This window comes from Meriones unguiculatus, chromosome X (genome assembly GCF_030254825.1).
Source record: "Meriones unguiculatus strain TT.TT164.6M chromosome X, Bangor_MerUng_6.1, whole genome shotgun sequence".
In the NCBI taxonomy this organism is placed as follows: Eukaryota; Metazoa; Chordata; class Mammalia; order Rodentia; family Muridae; genus Meriones; species Meriones unguiculatus.
In genome coordinates, this window is record NC_083369.1 from 113,139,143 (window position 1) to 113,164,750 (window position 25,608).

A 25,608-nucleotide genomic window follows, 5' to 3' on the forward strand; every position below is an offset into this window, starting at 1 on the left:
TCCTATCCAGAAAGTCAAAGAAGGTGGAAATCAGAAGAAGGAGAAAAGAGAGAACACGTCAGGAGCCTGACACAGAGGAACTGTGAAAAGCTCTGCCCTGCAGACTATCAATGTAGACACTGTGACTTATGGGCAACCTTTGGGCAGAGTGCAGGGAATCTTAGGAAAGAAGTGGGAAATAGTAAGATCTGGAGAGGACAGGAACTCCATAAGGAGAACAACAGAACCAAAAATATCTGAGCACTGGGGTCTTTCCTGAGACTGCTATTCCAACCAAGGACTATGCATGGAGATAACCTAAGACCTCTGCACAGATGTAGCCCATGTCAGTTCAGTATCCAAGTGGGTTCTATTGTAATAGGAACAGGGACTGTCTCTGAAATGAACTGATTGGCCTGCTCTTTAATTTCCTCCCCCTGAGGGGGAAGCAGCATTACCAGGCCACACAAGAAGACAATGCAGCCACTCCTGATGAGACCTAATTGACTAGGATCAGAAGGAAGGAAAAGAAGTCCTCCCCTATCAGTGGACTTGGGGAGGGGCATGCAGGCAGAGGGTGGAGGAAAGGAGGGATTGGGATGGGAGGAGGGAGGCAACGGGGGGGGGGATACAAAGTGAGTAAAGTGTAATTAATAAAGAAAAACAAACAAACACTCCTGGGTGTTTGCTTTGTATGAACCAATCTATTTCAGTCTGTTAAAATTAAAAGAATTATAAAGAAAACAAAACAGTATAGTTTCTGCAATGAAGAAACCTTATAAGTTCTACTGCATACATACTAATTATATCACATTTGGGGAAAGTGCCAGGCATTCTGAAATCTCAGATTTCTTACCAGTAGGTCAGGAGATGACACTCCTGCCTAATTCATAGGAGTGCTGTGAGGATCAGACAAAGATTAGCTATGAGAAAATATGTGGAAAACTGTAAGCGTGACAAATATGTGCTTGTCCTTCCTTGTAGTCCTTTTAGTGTTAACTGAAATTCTGTATTAGATACACAAGGTAATAGACATTACTCTTCATTTTGGCTTAGGTGTTCATAGAATTCACTAAGGACTACATTGAATGTCCTAACTGGCCTTCAAAGGTTATCTGTCAGGTGTAGATGAACTTAACCCCCTGAGCCCTGACAACTTTTAAGCTACCATGTCTGGGAATAAAGGCTAGGTCAACAAAGACACTGTATCAAGTCCTCTAGAAAATTGCATATCTCTGGAAGTTGTTCTTCAAAGGACCGATGTAGATGGATAGTTGAATCATATACTTTGAATTTAGTATGTCTTCTTTTTTCTGAAATAGCTTCTATTCTGACCCAGAAAGAGACTTAAAGGCTCATCTGCAATGACGTATCTCCACTGTTTCCCTCATGGAAAATGACCCTAAATAAAACATAAATATCACTGTGAGTTCATACTGAGCATTCCAAAAGTGCCAGAACAGTGTTGCTATGAGAAACAATGCTTTGTATCACTTTCTATTTATTGTCTGGGTGAACATTTATGTTGGGAAGGGGGGAGAGTGGATGTCAATGGAATGGTATTGATGCCCATCATGCAGCTGATAGAATTTTTACTTGTCATCTGGGAGCATTGGCATTAAAGACTTATTTCCATCGCTGGCCTTCCCCTTGCAAAACTTATTGAATTTCCATTTTCAAGTCAGTCATCCAGGGCAGACAGTGGTTCTATGAGCTTACTGGTGTTCAGTGAGGGGAGTGGCTTGATACAAGGAGATGAGTGCCTTAACAGTGGAGGGTATATCATGTTTTCTTCATGTCCCTGCCTCACCTGTCTAAAGCTTCTGTTTCCTATTTGTCAAATATTTTCTTCTTAAGTTTCTTGCTATTACAGGAACTCCTGAAAATGAAGAGTTAAGCCTGGAATCAATTTTCATTTACAGTTGAGAAGCAGTTATTGATGCTGTGCATGCAGTTCAATGAAAGATCTAAAGATATAGACCTTGTGCTTCTCTATCACAATAAGTGGGCTAATCAGACTCAACAATTATTTTTTGACAATGGAATTGTATTGACAGGATTATTAAAATTGCTGTCTTTACAGTTTTAAGCACTCTAGAATTTGTCTGGTTACAATGATTTTTTCAAATGAATGGTAGCAGATTCCAAAACTTCTCTAGCATTTGCCCATAGAATCTGGTAATCAGCTGCATATTATTTCACTAAATGGTAGCATAGTATTATTGTTATTAAATTATATCTGAATGGAAATGATCAGTTAATGACTGAGTTCAGCCAAAGAACTGAAGCTAAAACTTCAGGTTGTGTGCTAGTATGTTTAAAAGCATATAGTCTATAATAAAGTAGATGGTATATACTTTGAAAATATTCTCAAAAGGGACCAAATTGGTCTACATTCTGAAAAAAAAAAAGTTTGCATTACTGTGTTTTAATTTCTAAAAAATTAACAACAGCCACACAATTAAAAATTTCTCTGAAACGAAGATATTCTAATACTGTGTCTGAATATATCATCTAAGTAGTTCCAATGTAACCAAATTGGTTTAGCTGCGTAAGAACTATCCTGATATTCTTTAATACATGCACCTAATTCAAACATGTTAATGGAGATTGTGTGCACTTTTCAACTAGAAGCTGATGGCAGATCTGTATCTCAAACATATCAGATTTATAGAAAAATGCTTCCTTAGATCTTACCCTCTACTTCATTGTTTTATTTCATGTTTTTTACCCTGTAGATTTAGAGCTACCACACACATATATACATTTGCTTTCAATTCTGATTCCTGATTTTACTTTTATACATGAATCCTTTGTTTGTTTGTTGCTGGGCTATCTGTCTAGGTTACTATTTTTTTTTAAATAATTTAAAGTGGCACAAATTCGATAAGAATGAAAACCCTGGGAATTCTGGAAATTTCTGGATGAGTGGCTTACACATGTACTGATCTCCTCAATTATATTAGGCAAGTTAAATTGAAAGCCAGTTGTTATGTGAAAAATTTGCTGGTGAAAGTGATGCAATGAATTTTATTCATACTACCCATTAGTTCTTTCGACATTGGTATGCTGCATTTAATACATTAGCTGTGACAACATATACTCTCCAGTGCTGTAATCATTCCTGTTTTGTGTTCACATTTCTCCCACATCATGCTGAACAAGTTGTTACCTCCCCAAAATTTCACCACATTTCCATTTCCTTTGTTATCAGCAGAAAGGCTAGGAAAGGCCTCTTTAGTAATGACATCAATATAGCACACACAGCAAGAGAGTTCAGCCTGTCAGAGCTAGAAAAACAGCAGATGGATTAGGTTGAAACTGGCTGAGAGATAACTTTAATAGAGCCTTTTAATGCAAAGAGTTTATTTGTCATTGCCATTTATTTAAATGTGCCACAAAAATCATAGATTTGAGATTATTGATGTCACAGAATGTAACCGAATAAAATCCATACATTGTCATACTAAAACACCAGAGCAATTAGAGAAAGAAAGGGCATTTTTATTTATTCATTAAAGACAGGAAAGTAAATAGGATAACATGTAAAGTTAATAGAATAACATTGGCCTTCATATTCCCAAGATTATTTTTCCCATTTGGTTTTATTAGCATAGAGAGAACATTAATAGAAAACAGCTTAAGGCTTGTATGGTGTGAGTTTTTAATATACTCCTGGCAAGTCTGTGACTATTTAGAAAGTCATATACTAATTTTTCAGTATAATTACGTTTTTTTCCACTTTTAGCACCAAGTATTTTGGCTTGTAATATAATAAATTACCTTGAGCATGAAAAGATGTATAGAAATACAATGATTTTGCATGTTATGTTTGTCACATGATCAATAGTGACCAAGAAATTGTTAGTGTCCATGATATGTTATAACTTATTCATCTGTGGGAATTTTTTATTGCAAGTCCATTTTTCTTTTGTTTAGCTTGACATTTTTTTTGATTGTGAATTGAAATCAGACACTTATAAATTGCTTGCCCTAGATACAAAAAAAGTAACTATTTTTTTAAATGTCTGAATAGATAAAATTATGGTAAACAAAATGACCATGGACTTTCCACCCACAAAGACCACAGAGCACACATTTGCCTTTGCAAAGACTATGGCAGTATAAGTAGCAGCCACGTCTGAGAAGCTACAGATCACTACGCACATCTGAACTGGTGTCAGAAGAAAGTGGCATGACCATATTGCTCTTGTCACTGACACTGATCTAAAGAAAGTGACCAAAAAGCAGTGTTCCTGTCTCTGTTCTCCACTTACTCTCTGTTTGATTCAATTATGTCCTTTTTCTTAAATCCATTTATCAACCTGATTTGTCTTAATGCGTGGTGAAGCCTGCAAGTTGTCGTAGTAGTCAACACAGGGGATTGTACCATGTACCTTAGTTTATGGGAAGTTTCCAAGGTTCAATTTTAATCTGAATTCTAGCTGATATAACAGAAATACAGTCATATCTCATAAATGCAAATAATAAAATATTTCCAAATTAAAGATGTAAGATGATTAAATTGATACACTGGCTTTGAAATGCAAGTAACTAAGGCTTTGGTCTAGGTGTCAAACATGTTCTTACCCTACATCCTCACCAAGAATTGACTATCTGCTTGAAAAGCCACTTAACAAGCTGTAAACATGCTGTATCATGTTTTGAATGGAACAGAGAGTTTATTTTTTTTGTAGGATTCATGTCTAAGTTTCCTTTAATAGCAAGAGCAAAAACTGTAAGTTTTATAGATTTACAAAATAGCTGTCCAAATTCCGGATAGCTACAAATCTCACATTAGCCATTCAGAATACAAGGGGGTCAGTAGATTGAAAAAAAAATAAAAGAACTTACCAAATTTATAAAACTACACTGTCAGTACCTCAAAAATATAATTACAATTAGTCTTTAGACCATTTCAGTAAAAATTTATCAGTTTACCCAAGCTTATTATTTTGCTAGTGGAGACATACTGATTCCATATCAAGACATTAGTCATTCGTATGTATATTAAAACACAGATTGTTAGAGGTGAAAATGGCAAAGAGATATTTCTCTTCACTTGTCTCATTTTGCCAACATGGAAACTGAGTATAATTGACTCAGTAAATGTATATATTTGAAATTGATGTAGTTTGTTCACCATGAGCATCATATTCTCTGGGAAATAGAAAAGCAGATCAACATAGTATGCTAAAAATAAAGTTATGTCAGCAGCAGCACGCGCACTGATGTATGCTTTGGAAAATATAAAAAACAAAAACACCGAGTCTCTGCTGTCTAGTATATACACATTGCTCATTCTTTCTTCTTACACATGGTAGAAAGAGGGCCTCTGTTATTATATTGACTGTCTTCCATAGAAACGACATATACCATTGCATGAGTTTTACTTTAGCATGAGTGAACAAAGAGCTCAAATTAGTTGAGAAAAAAAAAAAAAACAAACTTTAGTTTTTAAATCCCAGAATCCCAGAAGAGTAATGAAGTGCCACTTCCATTGGCCCTTTTGATTTCAAAAATGAACATATCTAGCCCTTACTGACATGATCTTTCTAGTGTCTCTATACTTCCTTAGAAGCACTAGTGGAAATGATAACTTTAATGAATGAGACATGTTTCTTCACCAGTAACAGTACATTGTCCACTACATTATACATTGTAAATTTCATTGGCTTATTGTAACAACAATAAACCAAAACATAAAATCTAGAAGAAATCATCATTCTGCTCAAAGTGTGCTATGAGTCTCACCATCTGTTTTGAAACCCTACTGGGTAGAGACGTTCAGAGGCCCTTTGTGGTACTCTCCTGTCCTCTTCCTTGTTTTCTCCCTGTTCTGATGTCCATTCCATTTGCTTTTCTGAATGAATATTTATCATCTTACCCAGGGACCTCCTTCTAGATTAGCTTCTTTAGGTATGCATATTTTAGTAAGATTATCCTTATTATATCTCTAATATCCACTTACAAGTGAGTATATAACCTGTGTGTCTTTCTGCTTCTTGGCTACCTCACTCAGGATGATCTTCTCTAGTCCCACCATTTGCCTGAAAATTTCAGGATTTCATTGTTTTCAATTGCTGCCTAGTATTTCATTGTATAAATGTACCACAATTTTGTATCCATTTTTCAACTGAGGGACCTATGGGTTGTTTCCAGCTTTTGGCTATTATAAGTAAACCTGCTACTAACATGATTGAACAAATGTCTATGTTGTATACTTGAGCATAATTTGGATATATGCCCAGGAGTGGTATAGCTGGATCTTGAGGTAGCAGTATTCCTAATTGTTTGAGAAAGTGCCAGATTGATATCCAAAGTGGTTGTACATGTTTACATTCCCACTAGCAATGGAGGAGTGTTCCCATTCCTCCACATCCTCTTCAGCATGTGTTCTCACTTGAGACAAGGTTGAGATATAAAGACCTCGGAGGTGGGACAGAAGCTCCATAAAGAGAGCAAGAGAATGAAAAATCTAGGCTCAGGGGTCTTTTCTGAGAATGATACTACAAACAAGGACCATGCATGGAGTTAACCTAGAACTGTTGCACAGGTGTAACCCATGGCAGCTCAGTGTCCTAGAGGTTTCCCTAGTAATGGGAACAGAGACTGTCTCTTATATGAACTAAGGGGCTGGCTCTTTTGTCACCTCCCCCTGAGGGATGAACAGCCTTACCAGGCCAAAGAGGAAGATAATGCTGCCAGTCCTGATGAGACCTGATAGCCTAGGTCAGTTGGAAGAGGAGGAAGACCTCCCTTATCAGTTAACTGGGGTAGGGGCATAGGAGAAGAAGAATTAGGGGGGGTGAGATTGGGAGGGGAAGAGGGAGGATGATACAGCATTGATAAAATGTGAATAACCTGTAATTAATAAAAATAAATAAATTAAAAAAAGAAGTCTTCAGCTGAAAAATGACAATTCATACCAGACAGCTTAAGGGAATAAAGTTTTATAAAAGCATATAATTCTGAATCCTATTGTCACACCTTCTCAGGATAGGCACTAGAAAAACTGGTTGTCATAATAATGAAATGTACATAGAAATAAGTTGAATCTCCCACAGGAAAGCTATTCAATCAACATGAGTGTAGCAGAGTCTTTTTAATTTTATTTAATGTTTTTTATAACTTACAATTTTTTCACTTTGTATCCCAGATGTAACCCCTCCCTTATCCCCTTCCAATTCCCCTCCCACCTCGTCTCCTCCCATGCCCCTTCCCAAGTCCCTGCTCCCCATGCCTATGAACCTAGCCTATCAGGCCTCCATAGGACTGGCTGCATTGTGTTCCTCTGTGGCCTTGTAAGGCTGCTAACCCCATCAGGGGGGTGAAAAAGAGACAGCCCCTGAGTTCATATCAGAGACAGACAATGTTCCTATTACTAGGGAACCCACTTGGAGAGTGAGCTTCAATGGGCTAAATATGTGCAGGGGTTCTATTTTTTTCTCCATGCATGGAACCATAGGAGAGACTTATGTCTCAGGATAGATGAAGTTGATATGAGCAATCTAGAAAAAATATGGTGCTTAGGTTTGTTGGTTGGTGGTTGGATTTTCAGTGGTGACTTGAACTCATAGATTTTCTGAAACTTGCTGTTAAGCTACAATCCCACCCAAGATTCTGAAGTATGGTGTGATCAAATTGCAATCTAAAGGATTCCTCTAACAAAAGAGCATAAAATAGGGTAAGAATAACAAAATCAAGGAACAGTAAGAAACAGGGTCCCCAGGATAATGACAGGTAATAAGCATTAAGTTTGGCAGTAAATGCCAGAAGAGAAAACATTTTCTGATACCATGTGGGGTAGTAATACCACTGAGAGCCTCTCCTCTTTGCAATGTTAATAAGAGTCTTGTGTTTAAATGTAGGATGGAAGCACACAAATCTAGAACATATCTCTCCTACCAGGGTCCTCTGTTTCCATCTCTAAGGAGCCTTTATTTCTTTGAGGTTCTTTGTCATACCCCAAATTCAATATTCAAGCTTCTCAAACTGCCAAGATACTTCAATCATTTCTACGGTAAATGTTTATTGATTATTGGATGCAATACATGGTTCTTTAAACCTAAAACAAACTTACCCTAATCTCTTCTACCAAAATTCTATTCGTACCCCCTGTATGTATGCTTCCAGGTATCACTGAGTATACAGTGGTAAGTGGCAACTTCGTTTTTTGTTCTGTTTTTTTTTTGTTTGCTTGTTTTATATATTTTAATGTTCTTTTATTAGACAAATAGTTTACTGTGACTTCTTTTTTTATTCTTTTATATTAATTACAGTTTGTTGATTTTGTATCCAAGCTTTATCCCCCTCCCTTATTACCTCCCAATCCTATGCTCCCTCCCTCATCTCCTCCTAAGCCCCTGTCCATGTCCACTGACAGTGGAGTTCCTCTTCCCCTTCCATCTGATCCTAGTGTATTAGGTCTCATATACTAGTGTATGAGGTTGCATTGACCTCCTCTGTGGCCTGATAAGGCTGCTCCACATTCAGGGGAAGGTGGTTGAAAAACCAGCTATTGAATTCATGTCAGAGAGAGTCTCTGTTCCCCTAACTAGGAGAACTGCTTGGATACTGAGCTGCTATAGGGTACATATGACAAGGGGTTCTAGGTTATATTCATGAATGGTTTTAAGTTGAAGTATCAGTCTCAGAAAAGCCTCCTGTATCAGTCTCAGAAAAGCCCAATTTCTTAATCTCTAGAAGTAAAATAAGAAGTATAACCAGGAATCCAGGTTCTATACAAGTTGAATGTTTTTTTTCTTCTTAATTTTCCCCCTAACTATGTATGCTCTGCGCTAGTTAAAATCCCAGTCTCCAGGTTGTAGTGACCCTTCATATTTTACTCATCCAAGTGAAATACACTGTAACTAAGGAATTCATTTTTATATTTGGGCAAATGCTCCCAGGATGTATATATTTAGTTGATTTAGGAAAATCAGTAGGTATAGATTGGAAGCCACCTGAATGCCTTGCCAATGAGTTCATTTGTAAATAGAGGAGTTCTTTCCTGAAATAATTAATTGATGAAATTTATCAATGTACGTCATTAGGTTGGGGCATAAATGTGTCATGGAGCACATGTATATGAAAAGTTAAAGAAAGAGAAATAAATGTGTACAAAAATGAAACACAAAACCAATACAACTATTGACCTTCTTTCTTATTGCTGCATTGCCTAATGAACACTTAACTGACATTATCTGAATGATTGAATTTTTCCATTTTCCCGAGAAGCATAAAAATTCAACTTAGGCATGCATGCTTGTAGAATGATAGAGAAAAACTTATAAGTGGGAAAGGATAATTATGCATGGAAATACTAATAAACTAATATTTTAGCTTTGGCCGACAGTATTGTTGTTTACTATAGAAAAAAAGAAAAAAAAAAGCAGTACCTGAATACATATCCTTGGTAAATGAGTCTACTGATACAATATCTCCAAGCCATCTGAGTGCTCACTTTGACAGATTCAACGTAAAGGAAACATATAGCATTATGTTTGTTTTCTATAAATCATTGAAGATGAGTTACATATAAGTCTGTATGTAACTATTCAGCACCCTTCTGAAAGCTCCCCACTAATTCTCTACATTTTCTAAAGCCAATTGAACAAGAACAGTAATTCATCATAACTTCAGGGTCAAAACGTTCAGGATGCGAGGCTAAGCACTGCACTCAGGGTCAGCCGCTTTGGACCCAGAGAAAAGCATGTCTGATTGGATGCGGGTTGATGCCCCAGGTCCCGCCTCTGAGAAAAGGTATCGGACGGGTCTGATGCTCTTTGGGTGGATGACACCTAAATGAACATCGGTACAAGGTCCCAATTTATTTCTAATATCAGAGATCAGACCTCTACTCTTGCCTGATGCGTCTAAAACAAAAAGGGGGAACTGTAGAGAGCTGCGGAATGCTATGCCTTAAAGATGGAGCTGGTTTCTGCCTTCCACCTTCCCGATGGTGAGTGCTCTCTGTCACGAACAGTTCCACATTTGGCTAAGGCTGAGGATCTGGCTTGCTTCCATGTATGTGGACCTATCTGCATTGCCCACGTGGCACGCCTGGGTTGGCTACCCAGAGGCTATTTAAGCTGTGGGCTGGCTTTCCCCAGAGTCCGAGGATTGTTCAAGGTTCCTGAATAAACTGCATTGAAAAAAAAATAATTAATTAAAAAAGAAAAATAAATCAAAAATCCAAAGTTAAAAAAAAAAAAAAAAAAAAGACCCTGGGTAAGATGATCAATCCTCCCTCAAAAAGGCAAATGGGATAGATATCAAAAGAGGGAGAAAACAGGGAATAGTACAGGAGCCTACCACAAAGGGCCTACAAAAGACTATCCAGCAGGGTATCAAAGCAGATGCTGAAACTCATAGCCAAACTATGGTCAGAGTGCAAGGAATTTTATGAAAGAAGGGAGAAATAGAAAGAACTGGAGAGGACTAGAGCTACACAAGGAGAGCAACAGAACCAAAAAAATCTAGGCACAGGGGTCTTTTCTGAGACTGATACTCCAACTCCAACCAAGGACCATTCATGGAGATAACCTGGAACCTCCACACAGATGTAGCCCATGGCAGCTCAGTCTCCAAGTGGGTTCCATATTAAAGAGAACAGGGACTGTCTCTGAGATGAACTCAGTGGCTAACTCTTTGGTCATCTCCCCCCTGAGTGGGGAGTAGCCTTGCCAGGCCACAGAGGAAGACAATGCAGCCAGTCCTGATGAGACCTGATAGGCTAAGAGAGGAGGACCTCCTTTATCAGTGGACTTGGGGAGGGGCATGGGAGGAGAAGAAGGAGCGATTGGGCTGCAGCTGGGATAAAAAGTGAATAAACTGTAATTAATAAAATAAAATAAAATAAAAATTTTAAAAAGAAAAAAAAAGAATTTAAAAAAGGTGTAGTATTGCAGGGAGGATGACTTATCTGCAGCTTATATATGGCAATTTCTTCCTCAAATGTTATGTATTCTCTGGTAGATGGTGAACACTAGGTAGCCAGTTACTGTCCTTCATTTCTTCCTTTCTGTGGTTAGAACTCTACGTCATGGGCTTCTTGATATGCAGTATAAAATGAGTCATTTTAGCTTCTGTGCAATTCATGGATTCTCTATATAAAACAAAAACAATGTTAGTTTTAAGAAGCAGATTTAATGAGCAAGTAGCTATGAGCCTGCCCACATCATCCGTCCTGATGAAATAAAGTTGTTGCTAGCAGGATACATTAGATAGTACAATGCTGGTAATGAGATATGACTCAGCTCATAAACACTCCTTAGAAAAAGAGAAATGCATTTTCCCTGGCATATAGCTTTCTTTCAGTATGATTGACACAAAATTTTAGTGAGTAAGTGAAGAACATCCATGATGGTGTGAGTTGTAGAAGGAGGGATTTCTGAAGGATCCTCAACCTGAAATTGAGGATTCAGTAATCTAGGTATAGTGGCACACACTTGTGATCACAGCCATCTGGATGGCAGAAGCAGGGAGATTGTTTGTTTGATGCCAGATGGGGCTGTGCAGTAAGAGCCTATCTAAAAAAAAAAAAAAAAAAAAAAAAAAGAAAAGAAAACAAAAAAACAAAAAAAACAATGCATCATTAGTCACTCATCTGAGGCTTCAAGCTGAGGGACAGGACAAAGAAAGGAAGGAAAAGGCAAGAATAGAGAGATCTTAGTGCTATGGACACATGTTTTTAACCCATAAGACCTGTTTCCCAATTGTTTTACCATCAAGCTCCAAGAATCATGAAAGACTCCTATCTATGCAATGGTAGCAGGAGGTCAATCTGTTTCACTATGGATATATGTCCTCAGTACCTCCAAATCTTCTGTTAATACTGCTTCGTAGACAGGTGTCATTTTCATCTCAGAACTATTTCTGATGTGGAGAAAGCAGGGAGTAGTATTTCTTAATCTCATTGCATTAACTGCATGTATTTGATACTGGGACCTGACTGCTATGTGGTAAATGCACAAATAATCTTTCCATCAACTGAATTCACTAATTCCTTTGTAGAGATCTGTGCAGGCACTTGTTTAGCCTACTGAAATTTCTGAGCACAACCAACCATGTTGAATGCTACCAATGGGCACTGACATAGAAAGGGTAAGAATGATTGTCTTCATTGTTAAAATGAGCAAACTGAGCTTCAGAGGTTTTACTAGCTATCCCAGAACCACAACCCAGTAACCTACTCTTCCTAACAGATAGGTCTAGCCTGTGGCCTAGGGCTGCATGCACTTCAAGGTAGCTATGAATCAAGCCTAACACATTAACACATGACAATGTCAAAATATTGGGCATGATTGTACAGTATGCTTAAACCTCATTCTGTTATACTAGAACATAATCCTTAACATTTCTTTCATTATTATTCCTTACATGAGAATGTTCTCATTGGTGAGATACTATCATCCTACAGAAATATGATACAATCTAAGGAGATACAGGTTTTTAACAGCATGTCCATATTTTTAATTAAAGCATCATAACTTTTGACTACGGACTATTCACTTTCCCAATTAGTTTAAATTAACTTAATGCATGCTTAAAACTTAAATTAGGTGTAATATTTTTTCCTTTCTTTTTTTATTTTATTAATTACACTTTATCCACTTTGTATCCCCCCATAAGACCCTCCTCTTTCCCTTCCAGTCCAACATTCTCTCCCCATTTTTCATGCATGCCTTTACCCAAGTCCACTTATAGGGGAGGTCCTCCAATCTTTCCTTCTGTTCTTAGTTTAACAGATCACATCAGGAGTGGCTGCTTTATCATCTTCTGTGGCCTGGTAAGGCTGCTCCCCCCTCAAGGGGTGGTAGTCAAAGAGCAGGCCAATAAGATTATGTCAGAGGCAGTCCCTTTTCCCATTACTATGTAACCCACTTGGACACTAAACTGCCATGAGCTACATCTGTGCAGGGGTTCTAGGTTATCTCCATGCGTGGTACTTGGTTGGAGTATGAGTCTCTGGAAAGAATCTTGTGTTCAAATTTTCTGGTTCTGTTGCTCTCCTTGTGGGGTTCCTGTCCTCTGCAGATCTTACTATTTCCCACTTCTCACATAAGATTCCATGCACTCTGCCCAACAGTTGGCCATGAGTGTCAGCATCTGCTTTGATAGTCTGCAGGGCAGAGCCTTTCAGAGACCCTCAGTGGCAGGTTCCTAAGTTGTTTCCTGTTTTCTTCTTCTTCTGATGTCCATCCTCTTTGCCTTTCAGGATGGGTATTGAGCATTTTACTCAGGGTCCTGTCTCTTGATTAGTTTCTTTATATGTACAGATTTTAGTAGGTTAATACTATGTTTTATGTCTATATGAGTGAGTATATACCATGTGTGTCTTTTAGCTTCTGGGACAGCTCACTCAGGATGATCTTTTCCAGGTCCCACCACTTACCTGAAAATTTCATGATTTCTTTATTTTTCATTGGTGAATAATACTCCATTGTTTAGATGTAGCAAAATTTTTGCATCCATTCTTCAGTTGAGGAGCATCTGGGCTGTTTCCAGGTTCTAGCTATTACAAATAAAGTTGCTACAAACATGGTTGAGCAAATGTATATACCATGTACTTGAGCCTCTTCTGGATATATGCCTAGGAGTGGTATGGCTGGATCTTGAAGAAGAACTATTAATATTTGTCTGAGAAAGAGCCAGATTGATTTCCAGAGTGGTTGTACAAGTTTACATTCCCACCAGCAGTAGAGGAGTGTTCCCGTTTCTCCACAACCTCTCCAGCATATGTTGTCTCTTGAGTTTTTGATCTTAGCCATTCTGATGAGTGTAAGGTGAAATCTTAGCATCGTTTTGCATTTCCCTGATGGCTAATGAGGTTGAGCATTTCTTTAAATGTTTCTCTGTCAATCGATATTCCTCTATTGAGAATTCTCTGATTAGCTCTGTACCCCATTTTTTAAATTGGATTACTTGATTTTTTGCTGTTTAACTTCTTTAGTTCTTTATATACACTGGATATTAGCCCTCTGTCAGATATAGGGTTGGTGAAGATCTTTTCCCAATCTGTAGGCTGTCGTTTTGTTCTGAGGACAGTATCCTTTGCTTTACAGAAGCTTTTCAGTTTCATGAGGTCCCATTTATTGATTGTTGCTTTTAGAACCTGTGCTGTTGGTGTTCTGTTCAGGAAGTTGTCTCCTGTGCCAATGAGTTCTAGGGTATTCCCCACTTTTTCTTCAAAATGGTTTAGTATGTCTAGTTTTATGTTGAGGTCTTTGATCCACTTGGGACTTTAGTTTTGTACAGGGTGATAAGTATGGCTCTATTTGCATTTTTCTACATGTAGACTTCCAGTTAGACCAGCGAGCAGGGAATCTTAGGAAAGAAGTGGGAAATAGTAAGATCTGGAGAGGACAGGAACTCCATAAGGAGAGCAACAGAACCAAAAAATCTGAGCACACGGGTCTTTCCTGAGACTGCTATTCCAACCAAGGACTATGCATGGAGATAACCTAAGACCCCTGCACAGATGTAGGCCATGTCAGTTCAGTATCCAAGTGGGTGCCATTGTAATAGGAACAGTCACTGTCTCTGACATAAACTGATTGGCCTGCTCTTTAATTACCTCCCCCTAAGGGGGAAGCAGCATTACCAGGCCACAGAAGAAGACAATGCACCCACTCCTGATGAGACCTAATTGACTAGGATCAGAAGGAAGGAAAAGAAGTCTTCCCTATCAGTGGACTTGGGGAGCGGCATGTAGGCAGAGGGTGGAGGAAAGGAGGGATTGGAATGGGAGGAGGGAGGGAACCATGGGGGGAATACAAAGTGAGTAAAGTGTAATTAATAAAAAAAAAATAAAATTAAATAAATGTGAGACATTCAATCATTATAAGTTCTTTTCAATGGAACAGAACCTCTAAACATGGACATTTTCTTTTCTTTTAATTTTATTAATTACACTTTGTATCCACCCATAAGCCCCTTCCTCCTCCCCTCCTAATCCCACCTTCCCTACTCCTTCTTCAGGCATGCCTCTCCCCAAGTCCACTGATAAGGGAGGTCCTCTTCTCCTTCCTTCTGATATTAGTCTATCAGATCACATCATGAGTGGCTGCATTGTCATCTTCTGTGGCCTGGTAAGGCTGCTCCCCACTCAGGGGGAGGTGATCAAAGAGCAGGCCAATCAGATAATGTCAGAGGCAGTCCCTCTTCCCATTACTATGTAACCCACTTGGACACTAAACTGCCATGGGCTACATCTGTGCAGGGGTTCTAGGTTATCTCCATGCATGGTACTTGGTTGGAGTATGAGTCTCTGGGAAGAACCCTGTGTTCAAATTTTCTGGTTCTGTGGCTCTCCTTGTGGGGTTCCCATTCTCTCCAGATCTTACTATTTCCCACTTCTTACGTAAGGTTCCATGCACTCTGCCCAACAGTTGACCATAAGTGTCAGCATCTGCTTTGATAGTCTGCAGGGCAGAGCCTTTCAGAGACCCTCAGTGGCAGGTTCCTAAGTTGTTTCCTGTTTTCTTCTTCTTCAGATGTCCATCCTCTTTGTCTTTTGGGATGGGTATTGAGCGTTTTGGTCAGGGTCCTCTCTCTTGATTAGTTTCTTTAGATGTACAGATTTTAGTAGGCTTATCTTAAAACATAGTCATTTTCAAATCATAGCTAAACAATCCAGAAAAAATAAACTGAATGAAGTTGTTTTCTTACAATGACTGTATTCAATAATGTATGTTTCACACAATTTGACCTCTAACAGGATAAGCTTTCTTTTCATTTAAATTAATTTATCTGTTTACTCATTACAATTATTCATTTTGTATCCCCACTGCAGCCCTTCCCCCATCTCCTCCCACTCTCACCCACCCTCCCTCTTTTTTTTTTTATATCCTTGCCTTAGTCCCCTAATAGGGGAGGACCTCCTCCCATTCTATCTGATTCTGGCTTATTATGTCTCATCAAGGATGGCTGCATCATCTTCTTCTGTGGCCTGGCAAGGCTACAACTCCCTGGGGGTGGTGATCAAAGAGCAGGCCACTGAGTTATTGTCAGAGACTGCCTCTGTACCCCTTACTAGGGAACTCACATGGGAACTGAGCAGCCTATAGGCTTCCTGTGAACAGGGGTTATAGGTCCTTTTCATGCATGGTCCTTAGTTGGAGTATCGGATTCTGGAGGCCTTCCTGTGCCCAAGATTTTTCACACCATTGTTCTCCCCGTGCAGTTCCTATCCCCTCCAAGTCTTTCTCTCTCCCTCTACTTCCATAGGTTTCCAGCACTCTGCCTAAAGTATGGTGATGAGTCTCAGTATCTCCTTCCATACCCTGGTGTGTAGAATCATTCAGAGGTCCTCTATGGAAGGCTCCTACCCTTTTCCTTATCTTCTCCTACTTTCAATGTCTATTCGGTTTGCCTTTCTGAATGAGGATTAAGCATATTCCCTAGGGTCTTCCTTGTTATTTACCTTCTTTAAGAATATAGATTTTAGTATGTTTGTACTATATTATATAGCTAATATCTGGTTATAAGTGAGTAAGGCAGAGGGACACTGTCCACGAAAACAAACTCAGAAATGAAAATGGAGACACAATGACATACACTGTGGAAATCCTAGAAATCATTAGGTCCTACTTCAAAAGCGAATGTGCAACAAAATTTGAAAATTTAAACGAAATGAAAAATTTTATTGATATATTTTATTTACCAAAGCTGAATCAAGAACAGACAAATAAATTAATTAATCCTATAACACGTAAGGAAATAGAGGATTTCATCCAATGTCTCCCATCCAAAAAAGAACAATGCAAGATAGTTTCAAGGCAGAATTCTACCGGATCTTCAAAGAAGAGCTAGCACCAATAATCTTCAAACTATTCCACAAAATAGAAACAGAAGGAACATTACCAAACTCATTAACTTAGGCAGGAGTCATCTTAATACCTAAACTGCACAAAGGCCCTACAAAGAAAGGGAAATTCAGATCAGTCTCGCTTATGAACTTTGATGCAAAAATACTCGCAAACCAAATCCAAGAACACATTAAAGATCTCATTTTTAATTACCAAGTAAGCTTCATCTCAGACATGCAGGGGAGGTTCACCATATAAAAATCCATCAATGAAACCCACAATATAAATAAGCTGAATAATAATAATAATAATAATAATAATAATAAAACATATGATCATCTCCTTAGATTTCAAAAAGGCACACGACAAAATTTAACACTAGTTCATGTTTAAAGTTTTGGAGAGATCATGGATACAAGACAAATATGTAAACATAGTAAAAGAAATATAACACAAGCCTATACCCAACATCAAACAAAATGGAGAGAAACTTAAATCAGTCCCACTGAAATCAGGGACAAGTCAAGGCTGCCCACTCTCTCCTTATCTCTTCAACATAGATATTGAAGTACTAGCTAGAGCCATAAGACAACAAAAAGTGATCATTGGGATACAAATCGTAAAGGAAGAAGTCAAAAATCACTAATTGCAAATAATATGATAGTATATACATCAACAACCCCAACAATTCTACCATAGAACTCCTTCAGCTGATAAATACCTTCAGCAAAATGGCTGGATACAAAATTAACTAAAAAAAAAAAAATCTGAAGACCTCCTGTATACAGAACACAAATAGACTGAGAAAGAAATTAGAAAAACAACACCCTTCACAATAGTCACAAGTGGAATAAGGTTTCTGATAAGAGAAAAATAACTGGTTATAATTGACAGTTGTGAAATGAGAAGGAGAAGACATTTAAAAAAAATGTGTCTCTGAATCAAAGCTGGGTTGGGCAATGTCAGTTTGATTTCTGCCCTCCATATCTTCTGGAGGTGCCATACTCACGTGATGACATAAAGCAAGAGAAACTACTGGAACAACTCCTCTTATAACTTATAGATTCTAGGACAGATTTGTTTGCATTTTAATTGTAAAACAAGAATTATTATGATTTCAAGAGTGACACATCTTCAGCTGCCTACAATAAATTTTTCCTAACCAGACAGACTTGAAGTACAGTGTGCTAGAAAAGGCAGGAAGAGAGAGGGAAAGACGAAGGTATTAGAGAGAATGAGAGGAAAGGAAGCAGAAAAACTAAGAGCAAGAGACGGAGGGGAGGGAGACAGAGAGAGAGCACAAAAGAAAGGGACAAGAATTGGAGGAGCAAGGGAAGGGCAAGGCGCCACAGGGAAGGAAAGAGAAGAGAAAAGAAGAGAAGAGAGGTTGGGAGGGGAAGGGAAGGAAAGAAAAGGGAAAGGAAATCAGAGGATCAGGGAGTGTGTATGCCTATGAAGACCAAGTATTGCATTTCTTAGGAGCTTCTGTCTCTTCCTTTCTCTGTCTGACCTGACAGAATCAATGGTGAACAGAGTTAACACCTTTATCTACATGGATTACATAGGAATTGTCTTGCATATCCTAGATATGGATTAGAAGTGATTTGGAGAAGCCAGACACATAGTCTTTTTTTTTTTTTTTTCAATGCAGTTTATTCAGGAACATTGAACAATCCTCGGACCCCGGGGAAAGCCAGCCCACAGCTTAAATAGCCTCTGGGTAGCCAACCCAGGCGTGCCACGGGGGCAATGCAGATAGGTCCACATACATGGAAGCAAGCCAGATCCTCGGCCTTAGCCGAATGTGGAGTTGTTCGTGACAGAGAGCACTCACCATCGGGAAGGTGGAAGGCGGAAACCAGCTCCATCTTTAAGGCGCGGCATTACGCAGCTCTCTACAGTTCCCCCTTTTTGTTTTAGATGCATCAGGCAAGAGTATAGGTCAGACACATAGTCTTATTTTCTCATTTTCACTTGTTGCCTCACTTCCTAACTGTCTTCTTATTCCAGCACTTGCCAAAATTCACTCAGTCACAGGTAGTGAGAAAATTACTTTGCCTATAAAGGCCAAGTAAGTACCTAACATCAAGAGATATTTATTCAGTGACAGAGATTGAGACAGTAAGACAATAAGAAGGGCTTAGATTTCCAACACTACTGGGAAATGTATGTTACTATTAAATGTATTGGCTTGGCATAGAGGAGTTCAGCATATTAGATCTCACTGATGATCAGCTACAATGTCAAGTCCAGGGTGAGAGTGGCAGTGTTAAAAATTATTTCCTCAGTATTCTAAATAGAGCACTGTTGTCACCCTTAATCTCTATCTATTTCAAGATTCAAAAACACAACATGGTCCCCTAATGGATATTGTTTAAAAGTGGCTGAACAAGCCTGAAGGTGATCAAACTGCTGCTTCATTGCTCCCCATATTAAATATTATTCTGATACCCTGAGAAATTCTGGTAGAGTACAAGTTTGGTTCTGATTACATAATTATGCTACAGATATATGGGAAAAAAATCATCACTCAAGCCCTCCAGGTGCTTAAACAGATTGATAGACTGTAGCCATTCTGCCATCAGCACCCCCAGCTGTGTTTCTTAGCAACATTTTAATTCCAGAACAATCGAAGTTGATGAAATCCCCAGGGAGAGGGAAACAGAAATAAGAGGGCTGTTGACAGATGATCAGAGTTGTTTCTTCTAATATACTGTGAAGATCACTAGTTCTTTTCATGAATGATAAATGGACTGCACACAGATCAATGGGCTCAGCAATAAACTGGAACCAGTCACCAAGTTTAAAGTGACTGAGGCCATGAGGCCCAGAATTTTCCTCATTTTGAGACCTTGTGTTTATTTTCCTAAAGGTTCCAGGGGAGGAAATTGATCTCAATATTTGGGCATACCTTGCCCTTTTGTAATGTCTACTACTAAAGGTAATTTTGGAAATGAAGACTTTCTGTCCTTTCATGGTGCAGGTGTGGATGGGTGTCAAGAAGAAAGCTAACTTTAATGGTCTCCTGCAGTACATCAACTGTTTCTTTGCAGCCCCCTCTCAATGTGGTCATTACTGCTCAATCATGCTCACCTGGGGCAATTTGAGTAAACTGGAAGAAGAGAGGATCTGCCTGTGTACCCAAAAGCACCCTTGCACAGCTCCCACTTAACTTTACTAGGAGCTCTGACAATGCCCGCCTATGTTTGAGCAACTGGATAGGTATCTACTTCAGTTGGGCAATAAAATTGTTTTCTGTGTCACTGCTTTTTCAGTTCACTACTAATGTTTCTAATGGCCATTTTCTAATTTTACACTGCTTATTGTTTTTGATACTAGTTGCAAAGACTATGCCTGCTAATATTATCTAATTGCATTTTTCTCTCTGTTTACAGGCTGTTGAAAAGGCAAAACCTAAGAATGTTCCTGTGAAGTAAGTTATTATTTTTGCTAGTTGAAAATGTTAATTTTAATGAACTCTATGCATAAGGGGCAGAATAAGGTCATAAAAGTCTAGTATTTTGCACTAATCTCTATTCATGACAATTTAAAGACAACACACACACACACACACACACACACACAAACACATGGAAAAAAACAACCACCAATGAGCAAAGACCAGTGTATATTTTTTCCATGTGTCCCTCATGAGGAAATGCCCCAAGTTTACACAGTTTACGAAAATCAATAGGTACCATCATGAATATCTGCCAAATACTATTATAATCATATTCAATGTATACTACTTCAAGTCTTTGTGTTTTTCTCATGCTAAAAAGATTATATTTTCAATTGCAAACCTTAGACTTATGACAGAGACCTAAATGCCTGAACAAGTGCAAAGTGATCTCCATCCATGTGCCATGAGCTTTGGCACCTTGGAACCAAGGATTCAGTATTCTGTTAATGAAAAGCACATAAAAACACGTTTAACTGGATGGTGTGAAGGGGGTTGCTAACAAAGACCAGATACTAAGCCATTTTGTAGGACATGCAAATTATAAATAAGCTACACAGTGTTATTTTAAATATTGTACATATTAGGCATCCTGTGTTTTCTAGAAGGGAGATTTTTAAATTAAAGGAATTGGCTCCCTTGTTATTTTTATTTGTGACATCTTATTACAATGTTATGATGTATACCATTCTTATCAGCATTGTGGCCATGAACGTACTTGCTCTATTTACTAGTTCATTATAGGTCAGGAAACATCACCTCTTTATAAAGTTATGTGTTAATTTATGCTGGCAATCTTCCATTATAGCTAGTACAAAATACAGAAATGGGAAGTGCATTGATTTTCTTTTTTAGTTCTTAGATAATGGATCAGCTATGTTAAAAACAAGAGAGTTGTTTCTGTAGTGTGAGAGAAGTAGCTTTTCAGAAACATACAGGCAGTGTTTAGCATACCATTAAATCTAAACCCTGATACTTTTCCAGAGGTAATCTATCCTGGGCTCTTATGTTTCATTTTGCCTAGCCGACAGAATCATCTCTGTCTGTAGCCCTTGCAGGGCCCTCTGCAGTTGGGAAGTGTATTATGCTGTACTGATCTTCTGGAAGCCAGTTAGTAGATAGGTTTTAATCTTGTCTCATTGAGGTTAGACTCTTCTATGAATTCTGGCTTCTTTTCATTCTGTATACTCTGATAGCTCTTTCACTGTAAGCCTATGTCAGGACATTTCCACAGATTAGAAGATGGTGCTAATGACAGCAGGGCCATGGCTTAATATCTGGGTAGGGAATTTTTTGCCACTGTCAGACTCCACCCCTCCCTCCAATAAGGTTGCATACAAATGTGTGCTTCAGGTCACAAGAGATAAGGTAAATGCAGACAGAGTATAAGTTGTGACCTCAGTTGCTCCATATTTAAGCTCTTCCAAAGGAAATGAGTCCATTTTTCATTACTTCATGGACAGGGCAGCCCATTGTCTCTTTGTGGGGCTACATTATATTGTAGTCTAATAGCCTGGAAGTTGGACATGTTTTCTGCTTGATTACTGTAAACTTTTGACCCTAGATGTAATTATACATTTTGTGAGTTCTTATAAATTCACAGTGCAGATTCTTGCTACTATCTATCCATTTAGAGTGTGTTTATTTTTCAACTTATTATTTAAAATTTATTCATTTTATATTTCGATTGTAGCCCCCTCCCTCATCTCCACCTGGTTCCACACTTCATTCTTCTTCCCTCCATTCGGTTCCCCTTCTCCACTAAAAGGGGGAGTCCTCCTCCCTTTCCATCTTACCCCACCCTATCAATTCTCATCAGTACTGCCTGGATCCTCTTCTTTTGTGGCCTGGCAAGGCTGCATCACCAGGGAAGGAGTTTAAAGAGCAGGTAACCATGTTCATGACAGAGATAGCACCTGCTCCCCTTTCTCAAGGACCCACTTGGAGACTGAGCTGCTAATGGGCTACATTGGAAAAGTGTGTCTAGGACCTCTCCATGCATGGACCTTAGTTGGTACATCAGTTTCTATAGGATCCACTGGTCCCAGATTTTTTAGTTTTGTTATTCTACTTGTAGAGCTCCTGTCCTCTCTAGGTTCTTCTGTCTTCCTTCTATATAAGACTATCTCTGTGTATGTTAGGAATAGTGCTTCCTCTAGATCTAACTATAGAAGTCCTAGGCATATATCCAAAAGAAGCCCAAGTGCACAACAAGGACATTTGTTCAACCATGTTTGTAGCAGCTTTATTCGTAATAGACAAAAACTGGAAACCACCCATATGTCCATCAACCCATCAACGGAGAGAAGGGTACAGAAATTGTGGTACTTTTAAACAATGAAATACTACTCAACAATTAAAAATGAGGAAATCATGAAATTTGCAGGCAAATGGTAGGACCTAGAACAGATCATTCTGAGTGAGGTATCCCAAAAGGAGAAAGACACACATGGTATATACTCACTTATATACTATAAGATAAGTGAAATGTACTAAAATATGTGCACTTAAGGAAGATAAACAAGAAAGAGGATATGGGGTAAGATGACGAATCCTCACTTAGAAAAGCAAATGGGATGGACATTGGAAGTAGGAGAAAAGTAACTGGACAGGGGCCTACCACAGAAGGCCTCTGAAAGTCTCTACCTAGCAGTGTATCAAAGCAGTTGTGGAGACTCATAACCAAACCTTTGGCAGAGTACAGGCAATCATATGATACAAGGAGAAGGTAATATGACCAGGAGAGGACAGGAGCTCCACAAGGAAAAATCATTTCAGGGCTCAGGGTTCCTCTATGAGACTCTTTCTCCATCCAAGGACCATGTATGCATATAACCTAGAACCTCTGCTTGGATGTAGTTCATGGTAGCTCAGTATCCAATTGGGTTCCCTAGTAAGGGGAACAGGAACTATTTCTGACATGAACTCAATGACTGGCTCCTTTAACCATCACCCCCAAACCTAGGGAGGAACAGTCTTGCTAGGTCACAGAGGAGGACATGGCAGCCAGTCCTGAAGATACCTGATAAGCTAGGGTCAGATGGAAGGAGAGGAGAACCTCCCCTAACGGTGGACTTGGAAAGGGGCATGGAGGAAATGAGGGAGGGAAGGTAGGGTTGGTGAGGGAATGACGGAAAGGACTACTGCTGGAGTACAAATAAATAACCTTTAATTAATATACAAAATAAAAATTAATATAAAAAGATTATCTGTACTCTGTCCACATAATTCTCTGCATCTGCTTCAATCTCTGTTGGGTCTAGCCTTTCAGCAGACTTCTATGGTAGGCTTCTGTCATGTCTCTTCCACCACTTTGGGTTTCTACCCTATTTATCATTCTGAATGAGAATTTAGTATCCTCCCTAGGATTGTCCTTGTTGTTTAACTTCTTTAGGTATATAGATTTTAAACATGGTTTTTCTATATTATATGACAAATGTTAGCTTATAAGTGAGTATATATCATGCCTATCTTTCTGCTTTTGTGTACCTCACTGAGGATGATCTCTTGTAGTTCCATCCATTTGCCTCCATATTTCATGATTTTCTTGTTTTTAATAGCTATCTGAGTAGTATTCCATTGTGTAAATGTGCCACAATTTTTGTATCCCTTCTTCTGGTGAGGAACATCTAGGCTGTTTTCAAATTCTGGTTCTTACCAGTAATACTGCTGCAAACATAGCTGAGTAAAATGTCCTTGTTATATGGTTGAACATCTTTCAGGTAGATGACCAGGAGTTGTATTGCTGGATAATGAGTTATGGCTATTCCGAATTTTCTGAGAAAGTGACAGATTGATTTCCAAAGTGATTATAAAAGGTTACAATCCATCCATTTATGAAGGAGTGTTCCCCTTTCTCCAAAACTGCTCCAGCATGCATCATCCCTTGAGTTTTTGAGCTTAGTTATTCTGATGTGTGTGAGGTGAAATCTCAGGGTCATTTTGATTTGCTTTTGTTTGATGTATAAGGAAGCTGAGCATTTCTTTAAGTGTTTATCAGCCATTTGATATTCCTCTCTTGAGAATTCTCTTTAGCTTTGTACACCTTATTTTAAATTAGATTACTTGTTTTTGTTTTTTGTTTGTTTGTTTTTTTTTGTGTGTTTAACTTGAGTTCTTTATATCTTTATATCTTCTGGATATTAGCCCTCTGTCTGGTGTAAGGTTTATGAAGATCCCAGTCTGTAGGCTGTTGTTTTGTTCTGTGTTCTGATGACCCTGTCCTTGGCTCTTCAGAAACTTTTAAGTTTCTTGAGGTCCCAGTTATTGATTGTTTATCTTGGGCCCTGTGCTGTTGATGTTTTGTTCAGGAAGTTGTCTCCTGAGGTCAAGGAGGTCAAGGCTCTCCCCCAATTTTTCTTATAACAGATTAGTGTGTCTGATTTTACGTTAAGTTTTTGATCCACTTGAACTTTAATTTGATAGATATGGTTATATTTGCATTTTTCTACATGTGAACATCCAGTTAGACTAGCACCATTTGTTAAAGATGCTATCTTTCTTCCATTGTATGGTTTTGACATCTTTTTCAAAAATCAGGTGTCTAGGTGTGTGTGTTTATTTCTGGGTCTTTAATTCAATTCCATTGATCCACCAGTCTGTTTCTATGTCTGTAACTTTCAGGGTTTTTTTTTATTATTTTTATTATTACTGCTGCTCTATAGTACATCTTGAGATCAGGGATGGAGATACCTCCAGAATTTCATTTATTGTACAGGATTGTTTTAGCAGTTCTGTTTTTTTTTTTTTTTATTCCATATGAATTTGAGAATTGTTTTCTCAAGTTCTGTAAAGAATTGTGTTAGAATTTTGATGGAAATTGTATTGAATCTGTAGATTGCTTTTGGTAGGGTCTAAATTTTTACTATGTTAACCTTGTTGAGCCATTAGTATGGGAGTTCATTCCATCTTCTTATATCTTCTTCAATTTCTTTCTTCAGAGGCTTGATTTTTTTTTTCATACAAGTCTTTCACTTGTTTTGTTAGCGTTTCACCAAGACACTTTATATTGTTTGTGATTATTGTGAAAAGTGTTGTTTCTCTAATTTCTTTTTCAGCCCATTTGTCTTTTCTATACAGGAGGGTTATTTATTTTCTTTTTGAGTTAATTTTGTGTCCAGCCATTTTGCTGAAGGTGTTTACAGAGTGCTTTTTAAAGAAGATAGTATATTTGGAGTGATCAAAATATTGTAGATATTTCTACTCTTAACTATATTTAAAAATTCTACTCAGTAACAAAGCTATGTTAAAGTGCTAAGTTCTTGGAAATGTCTAATAAATAAATAATTCAGTACTAGGATAAGGTATCTTCTTGTACTTGGATTCCTAATATCAAATGCTGTTGACAGCTACTTC

General features: G+C 38.3%; 1 protein-coding gene across 2 annotated transcripts in view; it reads left to right on the forward strand.

Annotated features, from left to right (window-relative positions):
• Aff2 (ALF transcription elongation factor 2) overlaps positions 1 to 25,608 on the forward strand; it is a 793,967-nt gene that overhangs the window by 592,100 nt on the left and 176,259 nt on the right. For both annotated transcript variants that reach the window (XM_060375629.1, XM_060375630.1), the window contains exon 10: positions 20,189 to 20,226. In XM_060375629.1, coding sequence (XP_060231612.1) covers positions 20,189 to 20,226 — 38 coding nt within the window. The remainder of the gene's footprint in view (positions 1 to 20,188; positions 20,227 to 25,608) is intronic.